Source organism: Chiloscyllium plagiosum, unplaced genomic scaffold (genome assembly GCF_037043375.1).
Source record: "Chiloscyllium plagiosum isolate Xiang-an unplaced genomic scaffold, Cpla_swu_hap1 HiC_scaffold_21, whole genome shotgun sequence".
Lineage (NCBI taxonomy): Eukaryota > Metazoa > Chordata > Chondrichthyes > Orectolobiformes > Hemiscylliidae > Chiloscyllium > Chiloscyllium plagiosum.
In genome coordinates this window covers 29,952,875-29,977,278 of record NW_028270159.1, presented here as the reverse complement: position 1 = coordinate 29,977,278, position 24,404 = coordinate 29,952,875, and the positions used below count along the sequence as shown (strand labels likewise).

Genomic DNA, 24,404 nt, shown 5'->3' with positions numbered 1-24,404 from the left:
AGTGCCTTTTTATTATCCAAATTGCTTGATGCAGTTGAATGCTTTATGGTGCATTGGTTCTGAAATAACCCTAACAAATTCACGTTGCTGTGAAGCTTTATGCTTCTAAATATTCCAGTGATGAGAGTCTGGAGTTGTACATTAGGACCATGCAGGATCCTAGACATAATACTGTGGACAAATTGTTCAGAAAGTTGAAGATTCCAATGGGCAATTCACCTGCTGTTAGAACCCTCTGAAAGAGTCCATTAAAATTGAAGAATTCAGATTGTTCTGATGCAGTTAAACTAATAGGCACCCAGGACATGTTAGAAGATTAAAACTTACTGGTGCATGACTATTAAACTGAAGGACAGACTGATTGCTCACCTGTCCAATTAGACTACATCTCCGCACTCCAACAACCACACGTACTCCTGAATACCTGACCAGCACCAAAACTATTCTCCCACCCCGAAGATTTATATATTCTGACACCTTGTGAGAGAAGCAGCTGCTATTTGGAGCCAATGTGCAGTGTTAACTTACCAAATCATTCTGGGCCTATGTCCCTGGATTGGTCCAGAGGAAAAGATGGACATGAGGCTATTGAAGATTATCAGCAGTGAACCAAAAGGGCTTCCTAACTCTGTTTAATGTGGGTGGGTTTAAAGTTGAGGCATAGCCACCATTGTCTCGGAAACCATAGCCCCAGAATGTTGCTCTGTAATTAAAGGAAGGCAATTTGTGTGAGTTAAACCAAAAGTCATAGCTGCTCAGGTGAAGGGTGAGATTGAGAATGCAGAACCTTCATGGTCACCTCAGCTGGTGTTGGAATTGAACCTACACGTTTGGCATCATGAGCCTGCTCTCCAGTGAACTGATGTAATGCTGATTTGGAGATGCCGGTGTTGGACTGGGGTGTACAAAGTTAAAAATCACACAACACCAGGTTATAGTTCAACAGGGGGTTTAATTGGAAGTACACTAGCTTTCGGAGTGACGCTCCTTCATCAGGGTGATAGTGGAGGGCTCAATCCTAACACACAATTTATAGCAAAAATTTACAGTGAAATTATACATTGAAAAATTGATTGTCTGTTAAGCCTTTCATCTGTTAGAATACAGTGATAGTTTCACTTCTTGCATGTGTAAATCACAAAACCTTTTTTTAAAAAAGTTGCATTCTCGGGTTAGCTGTTAACAATGGTGATAGCTAGACAATATGTTGAAGGTGTTGGCCCCCTGTGTTCTCTGTCTATGCCATGATGTTTAAATTAATTCTAGTCTAAAAAGTGAGATAACGGAGTTTTACATAAATTCATGCAGTTTTTGAGCTCAGAGTTCTACATGAATGCATGCAGTTTTTGAGCAAAGTACAATGTAACCCTGCGAGTACAAATTCACCCCACAAAATATATGTGTGCATGTGGGTCTTTGTGTGTGGGTCTGTGTGTGTGTGTGTCTGTCTGTCTGGATTTGGGGTTGAGTGTGAGAAAGTGTGTGTGGTGAGTGCAGAGTGTCTTACGTCTGTGAGGGGGTGCATGTGTGGGAGTGTGTGTGTATAAGAGTGCCTGTGTGTGTGTGTATGTATGTGTGTATAGTGCAATGATGGTCACCTGTAATGTGACATGAACCCAAGGTCCTGGTTGAGGCCCTCCCTATGGGTACCGAACTTAGCTATCACCTCTGCTCGGCCACTTTCCTCTGCTGCCTGTCCCGAAGTCCACCTTGGAGGATGGTCACCCGAAGGTCCGAGGCTGAATGTCTTGGACCACTGAAGTGTTCCCCAACTGGGAGGGAACCCTCCTGATGCTGATGTGTGCCAATCAGCACTAGATGTAGCCTTTCACTGGAAAGCATGTGACTTTGAGTCTTGGATTGTGACTTTCAATTACTGGAACACACATTGTTTATTCAGGAAATTACAGCAATTCAAAGGCTAAATGCACAGATGGTGACTGACAGACCAATTGTCATCAGTTGTCCTTTGAGTGCATGCAGCATCCAAAGTAACCCCTACAAAGGGGACATACTGGCCACAGAAAATCACAATGAGCATGATCTTTTATCTGCTATTTCAGGCAGATGAACCAACTTCTGACACATACTTGCATCCAGGGAGGATAAAGTGGTATCTATCTTGAACATTTTTCAGTGATTATACTTTGGCGGTGATCTTGGCATTCATTCTTTTGAACTGAACATAAGGGAAGCCGCACTTGAGACAGTGTGCCTATATCTTTTCTGTTTCAATCAGGATCAGTATTATTCTATATGAAGAAATATTTGAAGTTTCCCCCTAAACTCCTCACAACCCAACATGACAATCTAATTCCCCCCCCCCCCCCCCCACACTCCTCAAAGTGCCAACCTGATACTTAAGCTTGACAACTAATGCCCCAGCCCCAAACTGTCTCCTGCTTGCTGCTCCCCTGGCCGACTCTCCCACTTCCCTACCTGACTTTTCTACTTGCCATTTTGTCTCTTGAGCCTTTGCAGTGAGCTTGGGAGAGGAATGGAGAGAAGAAGAAAGCAACTGAAAGGATCCATGAGAGTAGGAGTTGGCAGGGCAGAGGCAAGTTGGGAAAAGTCTACCGAGGTATGGAGGGATTGGCAGAGGAAAAGCCCCTCCAAAATGGCACCCAGTGTTCACACATGCTCCTTCAACCCCAGCATTGCTGAATTATTTCAAATTTTCAAATGTTATTCAAATATATAAGCTGATACCCTACTGCTTCTTAAAAGCATGTTTCAAAATCTCAATATTCACTCCGATATAGGATGCCTGGTATTTGTAAGAAGCTACTCCTATTGACTCCAGGGGGAAACTGCAAATCCTGGAGAGTTCCAGTATTGTTTCACCACAACAGAATCCCAAAAACAGCCAAAATCTGGTTATGCTGGGTCTTTTTCCTTGAGCATTTCCATCATATTTTGTAAGGAGAAAAATTCCTTCCTGTTTCATATGCACTAAATTTTGCCTTCTACCAGGGCTAGAATAACATGAAGAAGTCTTCCTAACCTAGTTTAGACAGCATCTGTCGTATCTTTCCAGGTTGGCATTCGCCAAGGTTGGATCCAGGCTGGAGGCAGAAGGTCTGGAAGATCTGAAGAAAGCATTAATTTAGTTTTAAAGAATACCCGATTGCTGTTGTTTTTCAGGAGATCAAGAGGGTTATGACTTGGACATTGGATGGTCACTTGGGCAAGAAAGGAGATTACAGATTCGTTTTAAATTATCACAGAATCCTTTATCAGAAAAGTTAACGCATATGTTTGATCTGTGTTTAGAATATTTACATTTATCTCTTTCAGATACACCCTTTTAAAAGGAAAATATCCTTTGAACAAATGTATAGGGTAATCAATGTTCTATACTAATGCCATTAAAATAAGTCCTCTAGCTTGGTAACACCTAATCTTTTGAGTTTAAATTCTTGCATGTTTTCTGGCTTAAAATCAGCCTTGCTGTTTTCTTAGCATTGGATGACTGATTTATTTTTTTTTTTGTTTTTGCATTCCTTTTCAGGAGGCATCGGAACGTTACAATCGCCGTCTAGCTGAACTTAGTCATGAAATTCAGGGACTGAATCGACAAGGCGTTGAGAAAGAGCAAGATGTTTTAGGCCCATTGAAACATGACTATCTGTTAAACCAGGAACAAATACTAGAAATGGCACAACTAAAAGCTGCTCTTGGTGAAAAGGATAAGATTATTACTGTGAGTATAGCTGCTAATCTAGCTGAGTTCCTATAAATAATATTGAATTGTATATTTTGCTGCACTGCTAGCAAAGAAATACCAGTATTAGTGTGAGCTGATAACTGTCTGAATTGCCTCTTGAGTGGAAGACGTGGTTTAGTTGTTCTAATTATAGCTGGAAAAGGATTGAAACAACTAAAGCAGACTTCACGAGTTAGTAATTTAAATGTGCTTGTCTAGTAATGTCTTCCAAAATTTAGACAAGATTATTTTTATACTTACAGCATCTGTTTTGTAATGGAAAAGAAGAAATTCTGCTTCCTGTGAAGTGTCAGAAACTTGAGGAAAAACAGGAATGTGGCAGAACTATTTCTGCCATTTTCTAGAATGGAGCGCAATATTTTAGGATTTTCAGCTCTCAATGGCAGTCAAATCTAACTTGCATGCGCTTTAAGAAGGCTGGTTTTAATGAAAACAGGCTCATGATTACTAAAAATTGATGCTGAGAATTGACAAAGGGAAAAAGATGAAAGATATTGGTGCCATTTTTGCCGTTTCACAGTCATTGAAAACTTGATATGCCCTTAATGTGATTCACAATGGTTTAATATTTGTCTGTGATTTAAAGAGACATTTCTGACACAAATTATGACTTTCTTTGGTAGAAACTAATGGAACATGGGCAAATGAAAGACCAGTATTTTCTTCAACATGAAGCACCAAACCCCTCGCATGTTCTTGAGTTGAAGCAAACGATACAAATACTGCAAGAACAGCTGCATGAGAGGGAAGGTAGGTAATGACATGAGAAAGATTGATCAAAGAAAAGAAACACTGGTTTGGTACATTAGTGTGACGAAGCTGCTGCTTTAACAAAGTTATGCAGTCTTTGGCTTTTTTTCAGAGGTCGTAAATGACTCAGACTCCAAAAAGTCTGTAGGTGAAGGGTTTTAGGGCTAATTTGATAATAGCTAACAGCCTCGAGCAGATGTTTTCAAGTTTGAAAAAAAAACACTTGTACAATGAAAGGGGCCAGTTCTCCCAGCTTAGCTTTCCTCTGGTTTGGTTTGGTTTGGTTTTTAGCAACAGTATGGAAAGAAACAGGTCCAGGATGGTAATCTCTTTCTGACCTCTATCCTGTAAGAACTTGTTTAATTTTATCTTTTGTGCTAAGGGGTGTTTATGGGGAGTGTTGCAAGTGTTTGGAACAGCATTATTAAGTTGGGATGATCTGTTGAGTTTTGGAGAGTTTGTTATTCAGTTTTCTGTTTTGTGTTTCATTCAGTAAGCTTGTAAATAAATTCTGTTTTGTTTAAAACGAAGTGGTTTGACCAGCTGATTCACTCCTGGAATATCCGCTGTACACCTGCAGAGTTAGTTAGGGTCTGGGCTACCTTCTTGAAATGTTTTGAGGGGTCTGGCCTGGTCCATAACATTAACTTCTGGTTTAGTGTAATAACGCTGAGCTGGGCTGTATGAAAGTTGTGTTTGGTTCCTTCGTCCATTAGGATGTTGGAAATTAAGGCAATGCCTGGAAGATTCTACAGTGACAGGATGTGTTGTGTTCTGACTCTTGTCACATTTACAAGGTACAGTGATCCATTAGCAATTATGGTTGATGCTTTGGGAGGAAAAACAAGAATCAATTATTAACTTTTTTTTCACCGATGTTTACAATATGCATAATTAACTTCATCCAGCTTTTTGAAATGCCATAACCTGCATCATCAGCAACTCCTTAAATTTATGTCTATTGTCCACCATTGCCTTGACTTCTACCTTCACCAAGTCCTACTCGTTTGTCATAACTCAGCAGATAGCTTTTGAAATTCTAATAATTTCTCTTCAAATCGGTCCAATCCCTTGCTTGTTTCACTCATCTCTGGTTTTACAACAATGATTATCTGAGCCTCAAAAACTAAGCTTCTCCTTCTGCCCTGCTCAACTTCTGTCTCTTAATAGAAAATGTTTAATGCGTTTATGCATCTAATTTGTATTTTTGTTAGTTAATAACAAATCCACTTCAATAGTTAGATGGATTTTATTTTATTCTGCATTCATGATTTAAAAACTGAAGACATTAAATTTTATTTTCAAGATTTGACTATACAGTTATGTTAATGCTGTGTGATACAGCAATGGCAAGAATTTGAGTTTTGTAATTTTAGGAAGAAGATCAAAATCGAAGATAGTAGAACCAAGATTTCAAATGTACTTGTGCAAAGCTCACAGCATGTCCCCATCTGGTTATTTTCAATAATGAATAAGGTCTTCTCTTTCTTTTAATTTAGCTGAATTAAGTCAACTTGACCCTACAGACGATGAGATCCTTGTTAAAATGCCTGGACATGAGAAGAGCTCAACCAGCCTCAGAAAAGAACTTGCTGCAATAACTGAAGAACTAAACAAGACCTTACAAAATGAAAATGAAGCAAAAGTATATATCTGCTGTAGCTAAAATAAATCTAGGCATAATTGATAATTGAATGCTTTCAAATGAATTCATATAATTTACTTCTGGGTGAGTGCATAATGTTGAGCTTTTGTTAAACTGTTAACTTTGCAGGTGGAAGTGGCTCGACTCCAATCTCTACTTGACAAACTGGAAAACGACGCACAGACACCGGCTGCAAATGTTGAGTCATTGTCCAAAACCATGCTGGTCAAGGATGAAATTATTAAAGTAAGATTTTGCGGATCACTTCCATACATTTGCGATAAATTTTATTTGTTCTTTGGATGTAAGCATCACTAGCAAAGCCACCATTAATTGCCATTGAACAGGTGGTGGTGAATGTGAAAGTCACTATGGTCCCAGAGGGCCATAGGCTCCTGTCTCATTAGAGATAACTGACAAGTTTAACCTTGGGGTCATCATGCCTAAGGCAAGGGACAAGGTTGAAAAGGGCAGGACGATGACCTTTTCTGCTTCAGGAACTGAACCCATGCTGTTGAAATTATTCTGCATCTCAAACCAGCCTACAGTCAACTGAGCTGCTGACCGCAAGTTACCTTAAAAAGGCAATGGCCAGCGGCTTTCCTAACCACAGCTGTCCCGGATACTGAAGTAATATTAACATCACTGGTCTAGTAATTCAGAGCATCAGGCTAATGCTCTGGAGTTGATGGATACAAATCCCACCATGGCAGCTGGGTAGAGTTTAAATTCAGTTCATAAAATCTAGATTTGAAAGCAAAACTCAGAATTTTAACCATGGCCATCATAACTGATCATCAGTGTTGCACAAAAAAAAATCACTAATGTCATTAAGGAAGGAAATTTGCCATCCTTATCTGACCTACATTTGATTTCAGTTCCAGAGCAATATGATTGACTTTTAATTGTACTTTTGAATTGGCCCCAGTAAGCCTTTCGATTCAAGGCAGCCAGAGATTGACAATAATTGCCTTTCTGGTGACACCCACATCCCACGAAGTTAAATTTGATAAACACAGTGCTACTGTGGAGAAATTCCAGGATTCCTGTAACAGTCAAGGAACGATTATGTAATTCCAGTCAAGGTCGTATAAAACCTGAAGGGGAACTTGCAGCTGGTGGTGTTCCAGTGTGTCTGTTTCCCTCATCCTTTTAGGTGGTTGAGATTGTGATTTTTGAAGATGTTAATAAAACTAACACTCTGCTGTTAATTGAGGAAGTAGGTGTTCAAGGTGTGGTGGACTTAGTGCTAATCAGGTGGGCACCTTTGTCCTGTATTATGTTGAATTTCTTGTGCATTGTTGGAACTGCACACTTCAAGACATTTGGAGGAGAGTCTTCAATTACATTCTTGAAGATGGTGGACAGGCTTTGAGAAGTTCAGAGATGAGTTATCACCACAGAATTGTAGCCTCTGATCTGCTTTTCAAAGCCACAATGTTTATTTGGCTGGTCCAATTCATTATCTGGTCAGTGGTAAACCCTAATTTATTAGGGGGTGATTCCGTGATGCTAATGACATTGAATATCATGGGAAGATGGTTAGGTTCCCTCTTGTTCTAAATGGTCATTCTCTGACATGAATATTACTATCCAATTATTACCTAAACCTTGAATGTTATCTATCATCTTTTGTATAAAGACACAGACTGCTTTTCTATATATCTGGGGAGTTGTAAATCGTCCGAATGTGGAAATGATTGCACACTTCAGACCTTTTATGATAAAGGGAAGGTTATTGGCAAAGCAAATGGAGGTAGTCGGGCCCAGGATATTATTATGAGAAACTCCTGCAACAATATTCTGGGACTAAGATGAATTGGCCTGGAGCAACCTCAATCCTCTTCCTGATATGCTAGGCATGACTGGGCAATGGCAGGTTTTCCAGGTATACATTGACTTCAGTTTTGTCAGGGCTCCTTGATGTTAATGGCAGTCACTTTCTCACCTCACCTCACCTCTAGAATTTGGCTATTATAGGGTCAGGAGCCAAGTGCCTCGGGCAAACCAAAACTGAGTATTGGTGAGCAGGTTTTTACAGTGTGTGTTGCGTAATAGCACTATCAATGACCATTTCCACCACTGTTGATGACCGCAAGGAGGTTGGTGAGGCTGTGGGGGACCTTTTTCAGGGCAGGACATAGCTGGCTAATTTTCCACATTGTCAGTATACATTATAAGTTATATTGGCACTGCTTTGGCTAGGAGTGTGGTTAGTTGTGGAATGCTGGTCCACAGTACTATTCTGGAATATCATTAGGGTCATTAGGACATAATCTGTTGGTTTCATGATAATTATTGGGACTATATTGGCTGCAATTTTCAACATTGTCATATTGTGACAACACTTAAAAATAATTCAGTTGGATTCACGTTACTTTGGAATGTCATGGAAGATCCCATGTTTATTTTTCCTTTATTCTTTTATTATATATAGCTAGCTAGCAAATGTTGTTCATCCATAATTGCCTTTCAACTGAGAGCTTGCTACACCATTTTAGGTGGCAGTTAAGAGTCAACCACAGTGTTGTGTCCGTGGAGTCGTATTTAGGCCTGACTGGATGAGAATGGTAGATGCCCTTCCCGTTAATGAAACGGATGAGTTTTTATGAACATCAAAGATAATTGGCTTGGTCATTATTCCTGAGACTAATATATAGTATGAAACTGAGACTTCAAATTCTCCCAACTGCTGTGATGGGATTTGAATGTATATCCCACAGCATTAGCTGGGCCACTCCATTACTAGTCCCACTATGATACCACAATGCCACCACCTCTCCTCTGAAGCAAGATTTCTTTCATTTTCAATGCCTTTTATAAAATTCAATTTAAGTTCTTTTACCACAGGATCTCCAGTCTAGACTTTCTACTTCTGTGGTAAAGGGTGCAGAGGATTTTACAAGTGAGGTAGCTATACTGAAGGATGGTATCCAGAGACCTGGGCATCCTCCAAGAGAAAGAACTATTATTGGAGAAGACAGCCAGCAGGTTTGAAACAATTTACACAACTGTTTGATTTTGGCTTTTATAGACATGTTTTACTTGTATACTGAGATGGTTGATCATTTGTTTTTTTACAGTCTACGCCGACTTTAGAAGATTGGATGTCAGAGGAACACTTGCGTTGTGCACTAAGAACTGAACAGCAGCTCTACTCGAGACTTATCAAAGCAGTCAAAGAAACAGACAGGTATTGTTGAATCCTATAATACAAAGAGCCCTTGGGTATATCAAGACTCTACCATTGAAAATGTACAACTACGTAAACTAGTCCTACTTTCCCGCATGAGGTCCATAGCCTTGAATGTTAGGACAGTTAGAAAATTATGACTGATTTTCTCTTTATTAAGCATGTGGAAATTCTTATTTAAGACCAAAACAAGAAGAATGTTGGAAATTCCATATTTCTGTTCGAGTTCCACTTCGTAGTTAAGAAAGTCATTATTTTAGTTTCAAATAAATGCCTCTTTTTTTTTGATTGTACGTAGCACTATTAATGGGACTCATTTAATATGTTTTTTTCTTAGTTGGCTTTGTGAGGAGTTCTGTTACATAGAAATGTAGAAAATAGGAATGGGAGTAGGCCATTCAGCCCATCAAGCCTGCTGTCTTTCATTATGATCATTGCTGATAATGCAGCTCAGTATCCTGTTCTTGCTTTTTCTCATACCTTTTGAACCCTAAGAATTATATCTTGAAAATATTCAATATTTGGACCACAACCATATTCTGTTGCAAAGAATTTTACAGACTCCCCAGTGAGTAAATTTCTCCTAATTGGCCTACCCCATTTCCTTCAACTATGATCCCTGGTTCTGGACTACCCCATCCATTAGGAACATCCTTCCTTGTGTTTAACTGGTCTAGTCCTGATTTTAAAAAAAAATTATAGGTTTCTACAAGATCTCCCTTAATTCTTCTAAACTCCAACAAAGACGAAGGCGACACCACATGGGAACACCACCACCTGCAAGTTCCCCTCTAAGCCACTCACTATCACACGTTGGACATACATCACTGTTCCTTCACTGTCGTGGGGCAAAATTGTGACACTCCTTTCCTGAGGGAGAAGCACATAGACTGCAGTGGTTCAAGAAGGCAGCTCAGCACCATCTTTTCAAGGGCAACTAGGGCCAGGTAATAAATGCTATAAATGCATTCAGCAACACCTACATCCCATGAATGAACTTTTAAAAAAAAAACTACCCAGTCTCTCTTCATATATCAGACCTGCCATCACAAGAATTAGTCTAGTAAACCTTGGTTGCATCCCCTTCTTAAACAAAGCATCCTTCCTCAGATAAAGAGACCAGAACTGTACACCATACTACAGGTGTTCTCTCACCAAAACACTGTGCAATTGGCAGCAAGTCATCCCTACCCTATACTCTAATCCTCTTGCTATGAAGGCCAGTATACAGTTCCTTGAGTACTTTTTCTTTTTTCTTTTCATGTGCTTCTTTACCACAACTCTGTGCAGCCACCGCCGCATTCAAACCTTGCAGAGGGAGCTGACATCCATTCAGTTGCTAAGGCAACAGCTTGAGGAAAGCATTCAAATCAATCGAAATCTACAGAAGAACCTGGAACAACAAATCGAGGAAACAAAAAGGAAAGAAGGTGGGATGCAATTATAACACTACAGTGCATTATGCAGAAGGGCTACAAAGTAGTCCCATTTTAAAAAAAAGTTTGTTAAAAGGTGGCAGCTTTGAATAATATATTGGTATTTGAATTAATGAACCAGATACCATTTGGTTTGTGAAAGATTTCCTGTTACATTTGTAAAGAAAAAAATCATGACTGCCCAAGTAAACTCAGACAATTGTAACCTGTCTTGTATTGGATAGCACCACAGTAGTGTCAACATCTTGTTAATATGCATACTTCACCAATGTGAACATTCCAGCAAGAGTCATAGAATAGCGTTCACAGACAGGAATCTATACTGATATTTATTTCCCCTTTCTTACCTAGCCCACGGGCACTCAGGTTGTTTAATGGTTCACAGCTGCTACTGAGAATAAAAGGAGCAAGAAAGATTTGCCTTTCAAGACCCCTGGCTGTTTCAAAGCACTTTACCTGAATGAGCAACCTTTTGGAGTACAGATACTGCTGTGGGAAATTTGTTCGTTAATTTGCACACAGAAAATCTGTGTTCAGTAAAATTAGCCAGAGGTGTCTGGTCTGAATGATTTAATGCTCTACTAGGTGATATCTTTTACCATTGGATATTAATTAGTGGAGACTTGTCCCTGAAGATTATCAAAAAATTTCATTCAGTTTTTAAACAAGTTTTGTTAGGCAAGAATATTAAGGGTTATGGTACCAAGGTGGGTAAATGGTGCTAAGATATAGATCAGTTCTGATCTAATTGAATTGAGGAACAGTCTCAAGATGCTGAATAGCCTAATTTGTTTCTGTGTGCTAAGTATGCGCTCTGGATTCTTGTGACAAGTTAAAGGCTGTGTTTAAATAAATTGTATTGTTCATTGTACAAAGTGACAATTTAATATATTTTCTTATTTTGCATTATTCAGGAAGTTGGTTTACATTTTATTTCTGCAGTAAGTTATGCTTGCTTGGTAGTACAGCTTTACATGTCAACTAGGTTTGTGAAGAAATTAGTAGAAGAATAATTAAATCAAAACATTCTTTTCCATCTACTAAATAATTGGCTAAATGTAATTTTATTCAGTTTGTGTAAAATTAACTAATGACATTATTGTAATTGTTGAGTGGGTAGTACCTAAATATTCTCCAAAACAGTCCTATTCTACTGGCTTGTAGAAACTTGTACAACATATTAATATTTTAAGGTATCACGTGGGTTGTGTCACTTTAATAGGCACTTTTTAAAAAAAATCTGCTTTGATCAATTAATATTTTGGGGGAAATTTTTTAATATATTGCCAAGTAAAATATACTTCATATACTTTACGTTCAGCATATTATTTCTTACATTCAATACATCCAGACTTTAAAATTGCTGAACTGACATCATCAATCATAGTGCCCAGTACTGCCTTTAATGTAGTGAATGCTATATTGATACTGTTTAAATTATATTTCTAAAATGGTTGTGTGGCAGCCCTTGGGATATCTAGTTTTTATTGTATCATTACAAACTGTGCAGTCTACCTTTTGGTATCCAGCTGATACAAGTTATTACATGAAAATTTGGAAAACCTGACAGGAAGTCCAAATATAGCCTTGCAGTTTATCAAAAATTAGAATGCAGTTTTAAAAACTGTAATTCTTACTGCTTGCTGTCCTAATCCTTTAAAATTTATTGGTTTGAGCCAGCATTGTGGTATAGTCATTCAATAATTGTTATAAATGTTTTATACCTTGTCAAGCCAAGATTTTTACTGCTTTAAAGCTATTTTTCCTCCAATCTTCTCAGTTTCTGGTGTATACCTCGCCCAATCTTTCATGTTAATGATTTTAAACTTATTGGTGAATCATCAATTTATCAAAAGTTCAGGAACAAAAGTAATTAATTGGTCACGTGAAAATGCTGGAACATGGGAACTCAGCATGAAGGTGATTGAATGAAATTGTGTGATCACATTAATCTCTGAAACAATGCTTTAGAAAAATGCTGCAAGTGTCTAAACATTGTGCTTGATAAAGACGGCAATGCGCCATTGATTTTTGTTATAAAACCTTCCTATGGTCAGTACTTCTGCTTTCAGCAACAAAGTGCTGTTCTGAAAGAGGAACTGAGTATGTATGTATTAATGGTTAAACTAATAATAGATTTTGATTCATTTAGAGAAAACTCATGTTTGAAGGGATATTCTTTTTCTCATTTAATGAAACTGGTTTGAAAAATATGTATATTATTTGGGTGAGGAGGTATTGTTGGTTGTGTAATAGTTTGCAAAATCACTTAAGCAGATTGGAACAGTATGGATGGGTACTCAATGTAACAATAGAGCCAAGAAAGATGAATCAGAATTTTTGTTTGAGTCAGATAAAGAGCAAAGGGACTTGGGTGTCATAAAAGTGATGTGCGTTGCATGAATTTATTGGATAGTAAGATGTTGGCCTTTATCACAAAATGCTGAGTAAATATTTCACCTGGGCAGAGCTTTATTCAGACTTCCATCAGGAGTGCTGCTTATGTTTTAGACACACAGCCTCAGGTCATACATATTAGCCTGGAGTGAGGTATAATAATACCCAGAATTATACCAGACCTTAAAGGGTTAAATGAGGGTTAGGATGTACAAAATTTATATTTGTTTGAATTTTAAAGTACTTTAAACAGGGAGTTTAAAATTTTGCTCTGTGGAATTGGTCCAGGAAATACTAAACAAGATGACGTACTTTAAAGTTTGAGCTAATCAATTTAGGAGTGAAATCGGGATGCTCTTTCACTTCACAGTGCACAGTGAAAATCTCAAACTGTTTCCTAAAAAGGCTTTGGATTAGTGAGGTACCAATTTTTAAAAAAGTTGCATAATTCCAGTTATGTTAAATGTTTTTCTTCTTGACTCATAGGAGGAGAATAAATAGCTCAAATGTTGTATAGATCACAAGACACTTGAATGATAAGGGCTGCTTGATTAATTTTGGTTCTGACATGCAGGAAGGCCCTGCAGTTCTGTCGTCTTGTTTCAATGCAGTATCTAATTGTTCCTTTAAATAATTACAAATTGCTGCCTGTCCCACTATTTCCATCCTATGTACTTTACCACTCAGTGGTTAAAAAACAATATCCTACTACTTATCTGAAATTTAACCCTCACCAATTTTAACCCATGTCTCTTTCTCCCACTCTCTCAATTTACTTTTGAGGTAATATTGATTCTGTCTCCTCAAGGTATAGAAGCTTAAGTTTTTCCACCCTTTCCATATAATACAAACCTCAACAGAACAGACTGGGCTGTTTTCCCTGGAGCGTCGGAGGCTGAGGGGTGACCTTATAGAGGTTTACAAAATTATGAAAAGCATGGAAAGGATAAATAGGCAAAGTCTTTTCCCTGGGGTTGGGGAGTCAAGAACTAGAGGGCATAGGTTTAGGGTGAGAGGGGAAAGATATAAAAGAGACCTAAGGGGCAACGTTTTCACGCAGAGGGTGGTACGTGTATGGAATGAGCTGCCAGAGGATGTGGTGGAGGCTGGTACAATTGCAACATTTAAGAGGCATTTGAATGGGTTTATGAATGGGAAGGGTTGGAGGGATATGGGCCGGGTGCTGGCAGGTGGGACTAGATTGGATATTTGGTCGGCATGGACGGGTTGGACCGAAGGGTCTGTTTCCATGCTGTTCATCTCTATGACTCTGACTTGTGATCAGCATGATGGGCCATCTGCATTTCCTCTTCCACTTGCATGTATTCCCTGTGCCTTAATGTCCAAAACTGGAGCTCAGTACTGAGGATATGGTCTGCCAAGAGCACTATACCTTTGTGAACAATACATTTTTCTGCATTGTCACTTTTTATAAATGGTAATTAGAAGTTGTCATGTTGCTTATATTTTGATGTGTTATTCAACTTTATTGCCACAGATGCTGCATCCAAACTAGATACAGTTGACTTTAGAGAGATTGAGGCTCTACGGCACCAATTGGAAGAGACTCAGCGCTGGAATATATCTCTGCAGTCCCGACTTGGACAGATGCAGGCTAGAGCTGGCGGAGTGGGTGCAGCCAGTGATGCCGGTAGACTTTGAATTTTCAGTCAAAATATATACAGTGTGCATGATCAATAGATTACTTGTAGTCTGGGATAGTATCTGTTTAGAAATTGTTTATTCTGGAGTAAATTTGCTAGTATGTTTATCGAATCAAAGAGACATACATACAGCATGGGATCAAAGTTAAATTATGGCTTGAAACTATTACAATTAATAATTACAATTAACAATGATCATTCTCTCAAATTTGCATTTGCAGTGTTTATGATTTATCTGCAGTGTATGTGGGGGATGAGTAAATACCATCTATTGGGAGGAGGAAATAACAGTCTTATCTTATGAATCATCTGGATAACTATCTCTGTCTTGTGGAAGTGTTAAATTTCTAGTGACATGGTACAACCTAAATGCAAAGAAATATTTTTGCTTGATGTATAATGTGCCAGTGTGTGTAATACTTTTTGCAGAAAAAGCATGATACCTTTCAAACACTGAAAAAAAACATAATTTTTAGCAGAGAAAAGACAGGTGAATAGTGTTGGTGGTAATGTCCAGCGAAATGCATCCTTTAATCATTTACTGAAAATATAAAACGTTTTTCTTTCAAATCCTTTCCTAGCCATCGTGTAACTTCCATCATTATGTTTGTTTTACTGAAGACTATGTGTTGCAATTCGTGAACTGATATATTATAACATAATACTTTGCAAACTCCCTTACGGATCTTCCAATGTCTCCTAGGTGACACTTTTACAAGCTATGGAGACCAAACCTCATATCTCAGCATCTGCCTAGGGCAGTTTGATGATTTGGACCAGGAAATAGTAAAACTTTCTCTGCCAGAGCTCAGACAAAAGGTAAAGTGCTTTATTGAAATCATATTTAATCCATTTCTCACTGTTCAGCTCTTGTATTTTTAATTAGAGAATATTTTATGTTTCATTGTCATGCATTACTGGTATGCAGCGCATTTTTGTTTTTTAAAGTTTCTTCTGCCCTTTACATTTGTCAGGTTATTGAACTTCAGAAATCTCTAAAAGCATTGCAAGCCAACAATCAGGAGCTGCAGGATAGAATTGTTATGTCGCAGTGCTCCCTTCTGGGCTCGAATAGTCAAGATAAAGAAGATGATGTGCCAATGACGACTGCTCAATCAAAGGTGAAGAAGTTGCTCTGAAACAGTGATAAAACAACATAATGTTCTGTAACTTATTTCTCTTTTCAGTATTGTACACAGCCTCTGACGTTAAACAAAACACAGGTTAAGAGTGCAGCCTAGTTGGATGTAAAAAAAAATGTGCACAAAAGAATGATCTTTAAATACAACTTCTGTTGCTCATGAATTTGGCTATTCAGTTTTTTCTTTCATTCTGTGCTTCCTATAAATTTTATAGTTTAATTCTATTTTATTATGCAAGTTTTTAAAGATTTAATCAATTTAAAATTATTGAAATATTAGAAGTTTTACAGAATGTTTGACTTGACTTTGAGACTTGAAAATTCTTTGTTACTTTTTGTTTCAGGTCTTCTATAATCCATTTTGCATTCAATACATGGTTTCATTTAAACTTCAGTTTTATATATGCTATAGTTTTCATATGTCCAGTTTTTTTTCTTCAAACTTCATTCTTTTGTCTCATCCCGCTCATGTCTCATATAGCTACTTCATCAAAGGCTAGAAGAATCCATGAAAATGAATAGAGTCCTTCAGGAGCAGCTACACAGCCTCAACCAAATTAATAACCATTATTTGGTAGGTTATTTTTCATATGAGGATTTCTGTCTTTACTGCTTTTGCTTTTTATATGGTCTGCAGGCACTTGCCTGTACGTAGATGCAAAACAGACTTTAAAAACTTATTGAAACTTACCATTTCGATATTGTTCTGTTATAATTACTGTCTGAGCCTTCAATATTCTGTCTCATTTTGGGCTCTTTCATTGTTAAGCCTGAAATTAATGATGTTTTAAGCTTACATTTATGGAAATAGTTTTGCACGAACAAGTGTGTCTTGTTACTGAATTACCTCCTTTCCCTCAGATGGATGATGTGTGGCATGCAGTGTGTGTTTGTTTTATGAAAAAGCCAAGAAACTGTACATCAAAACAATGCAGGAATCTCTTTCAAACTTGCCTTACAATACCTTTTTCATTTGTCTGTTTTCTTCTCCCTCCCCCCTCGCCCAAAAGGGTATTGTCGCTAAAAGTTGCAAAATTATTCCTAGGGTATAGTTAATTATAAATATTAGTTAAGCCTTAGATTTCACATAAAGACATTCTAATAGTGTTAGTATTTAATTTGGGTCTTTGTGATTTTCTCAATTTTTCTGTTTTTGTTTAATTTGATAAAACATTAGGCCTTGTCTAAAGATGACAAATGTGTCCAGACTGTACCTGAAGTTAAACCAGCGTCAGAGACTGAACCAGTGCAGCAACCTGCTACCCAGGCCCTAGGAACAGCTGCTGAGGCAAATAAGGAACTGGATGCTTTAGAGGCACCTAAAAACACTGCTGCTGATCATTCTTTAGAGTATGCAAAGTTAATGAAGGACCTAAAACAGATTAATTGTGAATTGAAAGAGAAACATCAACAGTTGGAAGAAATGGAAAAGCAGCTGGAGATAACAGACTGTCAATTGCATGAAGTGGAAGCAAAGCAGCACCAAATGCAAGAAGAAATTAATGCAATGAGATTATTGATGGAGGATAATGGTGTATCATCAGTATCTGATTTCAGGTAGGTGCCATGCATATCTGCAGATATGAACATTTATCCCTATTAGTGAAATGGTGATGATCTGAAGACTAGTTGTCATGTCAATTAATGGACTCCAAAGCTGGTAATTCAGTTGTGGCTCATCCAATTCTGGCTGATTGTTTGTTCTCCTCTGTATCTCACCTTGTCCCCTCCATTGCTTGGCTGAACCTTTTTAATAAATTTCAATTTATCTGGTTGCATTTGATATCTTATTTCCTCTGCCATTGCAAATTAAACTTAAAAGCTTCACTAGCAGACAAGAATTATTATGGTATTAAAAAGGTCAAAGAAATGCGACATATTTATGAATGAAAGCATGGAGAGTGAAAGAAAGTGTTAGAGATTTGATTTTAAATATCATAGACTTTTTTTTAAAGCAACACAGTGAATGGAATAGATATGTACACTTGGAATAATTGTTTGTTCCTTCTATGTTGTAAATGGAATATCTGAAATAATTTTAAAACAGTTTATTTGGAAACTTTTCTAAACAGAACCTGCATCAAATGCTTTAATACTGTAAGCGTAATTTTATCATAAATGTATCTTGATGGACGTCACTTATGACATTTTTATTTTGAGTGGATCATCTATACAAACCATCTTTTCCAGGAATGAAATTATGAAATTGAGAACCGAGATAACTGAATTACGAGATCAACATGGAGAAGATCCATTAATAAGTGAGAATGAAGACACCGAGGAAGAAGTCAATAATGAGAGTGAAGGTAACCTAAGAAAGAGAGTTTGGAAGTTAAAGATTAAACTGAAGAATAACAAAAAGATAAATGACCTTCTTAAGCAGCAAATAGAACTTAACTGCTCTGGAGATGGGGAAAATAGTTTTAACCCTGATTTGTTTGTAAACATGGCAAAAGAAATTGAAAATCTGAAAGATGAACTGGAAATTGCAAATCAAAAGATAGCAAGCATGGATAGAAGACTGAAAGATACAAAAAATAAAGAGCGGAAAGGTCTCCAAGGATCAAAGCTGCCACGGTCAAAATCTTTGGAGCTTAGGAACAACAAGGCCAAGAACAAGGAGCAGATGTCTGACCAGTCTGGTTTATCTGCAACAGTAAGTTCTCCAGGTTTCCTGTTAATTTTGTGTTTTCGAGGCACTTGGTTGAAAGGTTTCCAGGCTTACCTTTTGAGGCATGGCACTATGTGAAAACCACTGCACACCTCAATCTGAAAGCATATTTACAATAAATTTTCTACTATCGCTGATATTTATTGCCTCCGTTGTCAAACATTCTCCAAACGAAGACTTCTTTTTGTCTTGTCAGTCTTTTCAAATATTAAAATGACCTTGATACAATTTGTTCCATTTTGTCAACTGTCAAAATTGAAGGCTTTAGTTTGGATTTTTATCTTTGACTAGTTATATTCACCCAAAAGTCTGTGACATGATTCATTTTGAGTCAAGTTACTTGATGATATTTAGACATTATTACTGGCTACAATGTATAATTCTGTTCTGCATCTGATGCCTTTTAATGTGATGTCTGAGTTTAAAACTTAAGTGGAATGTAGCTAAGAGATAGCCAGTATGTGACAAATGTTAATGAGTAGCTGGTCACTGCAATCTTTGCAGTTGCTCATTTACTTGCTGCCACTTCCTTCAAATTATGGTGTGCTTCACTTCCGAAACGTGAGCCTGAACTGTTCCTTTAGGTGTGGGGGAGAAAGGAATTGTCTTTCTGGGTTCTGGAGCTGTCCATCGGGGTAGCAGTTAATTAAAGTTAATAGTTGTTTATGGTACAGAAGCCATTCAGGCCATCTAGTCATTCCAGTCTTTCTGTGGAGCAATTCAGTCAGTTACTTTTCCACTTGATCCCTATTTTAGTATAAATTTTACTGCAAGTCCCAAACCAATTTCCTTTTTCAAATCGTTGGTCATCTTGCCTTCCTCCAACCTTTTCTAGAGAGGAAGTTCAAGGTCATTAGCAGCTGCTGTGTAAAATAAAGCACTTCCTCACATTCCACCTGCATCACTTGCCTGAAACCTTATATCTGTGTCCCTAGTCTTTTTACCATCAGCCAATATAACAGCCTTCCCCTTGTCTACGTTATGCAAACTTGTATGCTTCTGATAAATCTCCCCTCGATATCCTTTGTTTCAAGGAGAACAAGCACAGCTTCTCTGACTTAATCATGTAGGCAAAATTTCCTTACCTCTGCACCTTTTCTGGTAAATCTCCACACCTGCACATTCCTAAAGTGCAGTAACCAGAGCTGGAACTAGTATCACCATTGCAATCTCCGTTTAGTTCACCGGGATAATGAGAAGTTTGACTTCTGTTCAATAACAAAAAGAGAAAGGAAGGAACCTTATTCCTGACCTTTGCCAATCTTGATGCAGAAGTATTTTGAAGTAAATATTTTACTATTACTTGGGTTTTGGACCAGGGAATGGGACAGGTTCCAATTAAGTGTTTGGGCCCTCTAAGCTGGAAGATGAATCAGAAGTATACTTTCTCTATATATTTTTGTATGGCAGAAGGCAGCCGCTGTTGGGGAGAAGGGGATCTCTCCACAGTGTGACTTTTTGGCTGCATTCCCATCTCGGGAAGGAAGAACTTCAGGCCTGCCTGGAGAACTGACAGCCCTGTGTGGGTTCTGCTATCCAACCCCCTGCCCCAAACTCTCATTGCTTCAGAAGATTGGAATGTTAAACTCCCAGTCAGTCCTTAACTACTCCTTAATGAGTCTTTTAATTAGCTTAAGAGCCTGCCAACATCAGTATTGCCAGGACCCATCCACATCTGTTCCTAACCTCGGTGAAGGCCAAAAACAACAGACTGTACCACTTGCTCCATAAAACATTTAAGCTTGATCATTATGCATAGCTGTCTCATTCAATATAATTTGTAAAAACTAGACCAGATGAAGAAATAACTCCATATATTGAAGAGGTTTTTTTTTAGTCCACCAACATGTAACCAAATATGAAATGTACAATCAATTCTGAAATACTTTTGAAGGCTTTACTATTAATAAAAGCCCTAATACATTTATTTGATTCAGGCAACTATTAGGTCTCGTCTTCCTATCCCACTAAGACGACCAAGGTCAGTCAGCAACATGAGCAGTGCATCCTCCAACCAAGATATTCCCTCTGACCATCAAGACAATGATCAGTTGAGGGCAGTATTGAAAGATGATAAACAGTTGCAGAGTAAGTTGTATGCAGCTGAGGCAACACTTGGCAGCCAGGAAGACAACTCAAAGCTTCATTGTATTCCTTCGCATGGTAAGTAGCCAAACATTACTTGTAAAGAACAGTTGATCAAAACCATTATTCAGCATTTCAAAATGATGTAAATTTTGCAGAGTGAACTCTCCCACTCAGTTGTACAATAGGTCTCTTCATTGAATCAGAAAATAGTTCAAAAAATGCATCAAAGTGCAATATTTTCATCATGATTACTGTTCTAGTTATTTTAAAACTGGATTTTGACCTCCCTTAATTGTGGTGAGTCTTCTGGATATTAAACAGACTGATTCCCACAAAGCAGCCTTGAATGTCATTATGTCAAGGTTACTAAATGGAGGGGAAAAAATGAAATAATGGCTTCTAAGAGGCTACACAACTCCAGCTCTGACGCGTGAGACCTCAGTGCCACAAACAATAGCAGAGCACAGATACATCCAGGTAACAGTTTCATTGCTGAAATCTCTATAGACAACTTGATTTATATGGTGAGCCCTATTTGTTTTTAATATGGGAAATACTTAAAATGTGAGATGAAGTTTTAACTTTTTATACTTCCTAAATTTATTAAAAGAAATTTTCTGGTCCACATTGCTGGTGATGAGAAGGAATGAAGTAAGTTGGTGTGGGGAGTTGGGGGAGTATGTTTGGAAAATCAACTGGATTCATTGGATGCTTAGGATTTGAAGAACTTTTGAAGAACTCTTGCAAGACCTTAGAATCATTGAAACATACAGTACAGAAGAGGGCATCAGCCCATCAAGTCTGCACTCTAAACTACTCTAAGTCTACAATGGTCCCATTTACCTTCACTTGGCATGTAGTCTTGAATGTTCTAACATATCAAGTACTCATTCAAATACTTTTTAAAAGGTTGTGACTTTTCGCACCTTAACTACCCTCCCAGGCAGTGTGTTCCCGATTCCCACTACCTTCTGGGTGAAAAAAGCCTTCCTCGAATCCCTTTTAAACCACCTGCCTTTCACTTTTAAAATTAGCCCCCTTGTTATTGACTCTGCGACTAAGGGGAACAGCTGATTTCTATCCACCCTGTCCATGCCCATCCTAATCATACACCATAGTCACCCTTCTCTGCTCTAAAGAAAACAACTCAAACTTATCTTCATATCTAAACTGCTCCATCCCAGGCAACAATCCACGTGAATCTGTCTGGCATCCTCTCTAGTGTAGGCACATCTTTCTTACAGTATGGTGATCAGAAATACAGCTGTGGTGTAACCCAAGTCCTGTACAGGTCCAACATAACCTCACTTCGTATAACCTATGCCATGACTGATAAGGCATATGAGGCATTTTCTTTTAACTACCCTATTAGCCTGTCCTGCCAGCTTTAGGGATGTGTACAAGCATCCCAAGGTCCTTTGTCTTCTGAACTTCCTAGAGTCTTGCCATTCATTGAGTACTCCCTTTTCTTGTTACTTCTTCCAAAGTGCACCTCTCACACTCATCAAGGTTAAATTCCATCTGACCAATCCATCTATTTATTCATCTGTGACCTAAGACCTTCTTCCTCACTGTCAACTATCCAATCAGTTTACTCATCACACTCTACGTTTTTTTCTATATTGTTTTGTATAGGAAGCCAACATTGATTCCTGTGAAACACCATTGACACTGGCCTCGAGTCACCCAAACCACCTTCTGTCACCACCTCTGTCTCCTACCACTAAGTCAGTTTTGGATTCAATTTATCAAGTTACCCTGAATCCCTTTACCTTCTTTATCAGTCTCACATGTGGGACCTTATCAAAATCTTTGCTGAAATCCATATACAAAAGAACCTTGATTATCCAAACGAAATGGGCGGGCATTATTTCGTTCAGATAATTGATTATTCAGTTAATTGATTTCCTCTGGGGCTCGGAGTTTTCTGTGAAGTCTGCTCCCCATTCAGGAGACTAGGCAAAAGCACACCGCGCGAGACCTTGCGTGCTCCCAACCCCAACCAACGCCATCCCTCCCACCCGAGATACAACTGATCCAGACCTGGGGATTTGTCCACTTTTAAGCCAGCCGAAAACCTCCCGGTATCTCCTCACTCTCAACGTAGAACTGTTCACAAACCTTTCACTCCCTCTTCCTGAATTCTGTACCTTCATCTTCCTTCTCCAAAATGATGACAATGTGAAGTACTTATACTCCCCTGACACCTTCCCAATGTCTTCCAGGTCAGTGCATAGATTGCCCCCTTGATCCCTAATGGCCCTACAGTTTCTTTGGTTATCCTCTTCTCCTTGATACACAATATCTTGAGGTTCTCCCTAATCTTAGCCACCAGTGTTTACTTTCCTAACTTTTTTTTTAGCTCTTGATTTGATCCTTTTTGTGCCTGTTAAAAGCATCTCTTTTCCTCCTTATCCAGTGCTCAATACTCCAAGGCATCCAGAGTTCCCTGGGTTTGTATCTCCTACATTTCATTCTAAAGTGAACATGTTGGGCTTGTCCTCTTGTACTGTTCTGCTGTAGATTTAAACAGAAGTAAGTGTTCCCAGTCAACTTTGGCCTGATCTTTCCTTATTTTAATAAAATCTGCCCTCCTAGATACCAAAACTCTTTTTTTTTTTGCAAGCTGTCTTTTTCCTTTTCCATTACAACTTTAAAGTATAAAGTGTTGTGGTGGCTATCACTAGAATGCTTTCCCACTGCTACCTTGAACACCACTTTGTTCCTCAGAACTGAGTCCAGCACTACACCATTCCTTGTTGGACCTTCAATGTGTTGACTATAAAAGCTTCTCCTGAATACATTTCAAGAAATCTGCCCCCTCTAAACCCTTTACACTATGACAATCCACATTGATGAGGGGTTGTTGAAATCCCCTAATATAATTCCCTGTTATTGTCTTATATACTCAGTGAATTGTCTACATACCTGCTCCTCTATTGCTCACTGTCTTTGTGGATCTATAATGCACACCCAGTAGTGTGTCTGCCCTCTTTTTATTCCAAAGCTGTATCCACAGCTTCTAGCCAAAAAGTGAGCAGTTATTTTTCATTTTAAGGATCTCGCCCTGTTGCCATGGTACTTAACCAGCAATGAGCATGGCTCTCACCATACAGAAAATCCAAAAAGCAAACAATTGGGTGGTTTGTGGGGTCCTTTGTTTAAAGTATTTGAATAAGTGACTTGGCTCCAGGAAGAGACATAACCCCTGCCCCTGACCTAACTTAATTGAAGCATGAGCCTTTCCACGGCTCTAACTGCCATTGTCATGCCATGCAATGGCTAGCCTCTGAATCTAACTGGCTGGCAGTCCTTGGAGCTGGCATTTCTGCTTTTGAGGTTTCTTGCTCCAAGGAAAGGCCCAATGCTGGCCAGTTATGGTGGAGAGGCACATTGCCAATGGAGTCAATGTGGGCCTCTTGCCAACTCTCCAGTTTGTTGTCAAGATCTCTGTCACCTACATTAAATACTGTCCAAACTTTTCATGATTCTCAGCAGAGGTATAAAAAAGGTTGTCATACTCTTGAATGACAGACTAGTTTGAATTTAAGTGGGACCTGCTGTTAAGAATGTCTGAACGATTATCGATGAATTTGTGTGACATGTTCATTTTGTTATTTGTTACATATTTTGGCTGCTCATTGCTGGGTGTATAATTTTGGAAATGCGATTTCTACTATATACACGGTAAT

General features: G+C 38.4%; 1 protein-coding gene across 2 annotated transcripts in view; it reads left to right on the top strand.

The window, feature by feature from the left end:
- The window catches only part of cdk5rap2 (CDK5 regulatory subunit associated protein 2), a 110,484-nt gene that overhangs the window by 14,360 nt on the left and 71,720 nt on the right, over positions 1-24,404 (top strand). For both annotated transcript variants that reach the window (XM_043720082.2, XM_043720083.2), the window contains exons 11-24: positions 3,512-3,703; positions 4,351-4,477; positions 5,977-6,122; positions 6,252-6,368; positions 8,973-9,113; positions 9,206-9,315; positions 10,606-10,745; positions 14,647-14,799; positions 15,516-15,631; positions 15,787-15,933; positions 16,435-16,527; positions 17,131-17,510; positions 18,144-18,609; positions 20,562-20,787. In XM_043720082.2, coding sequence (XP_043576017.2) covers positions 3,512-3,703; positions 4,351-4,477; positions 5,977-6,122; positions 6,252-6,368; positions 8,973-9,113; positions 9,206-9,315; positions 10,606-10,745; positions 14,647-14,799; positions 15,516-15,631; positions 15,787-15,933; positions 16,435-16,527; positions 17,131-17,510; positions 18,144-18,609; positions 20,562-20,787 — 2,554 coding nt within the window. The remainder of the gene's footprint in view (positions 1-3,511; positions 3,704-4,350; positions 4,478-5,976; positions 6,123-6,251; positions 6,369-8,972; positions 9,114-9,205; positions 9,316-10,605; positions 10,746-14,646; positions 14,800-15,515; positions 15,632-15,786; positions 15,934-16,434; positions 16,528-17,130; positions 17,511-18,143; positions 18,610-20,561; positions 20,788-24,404) is intronic.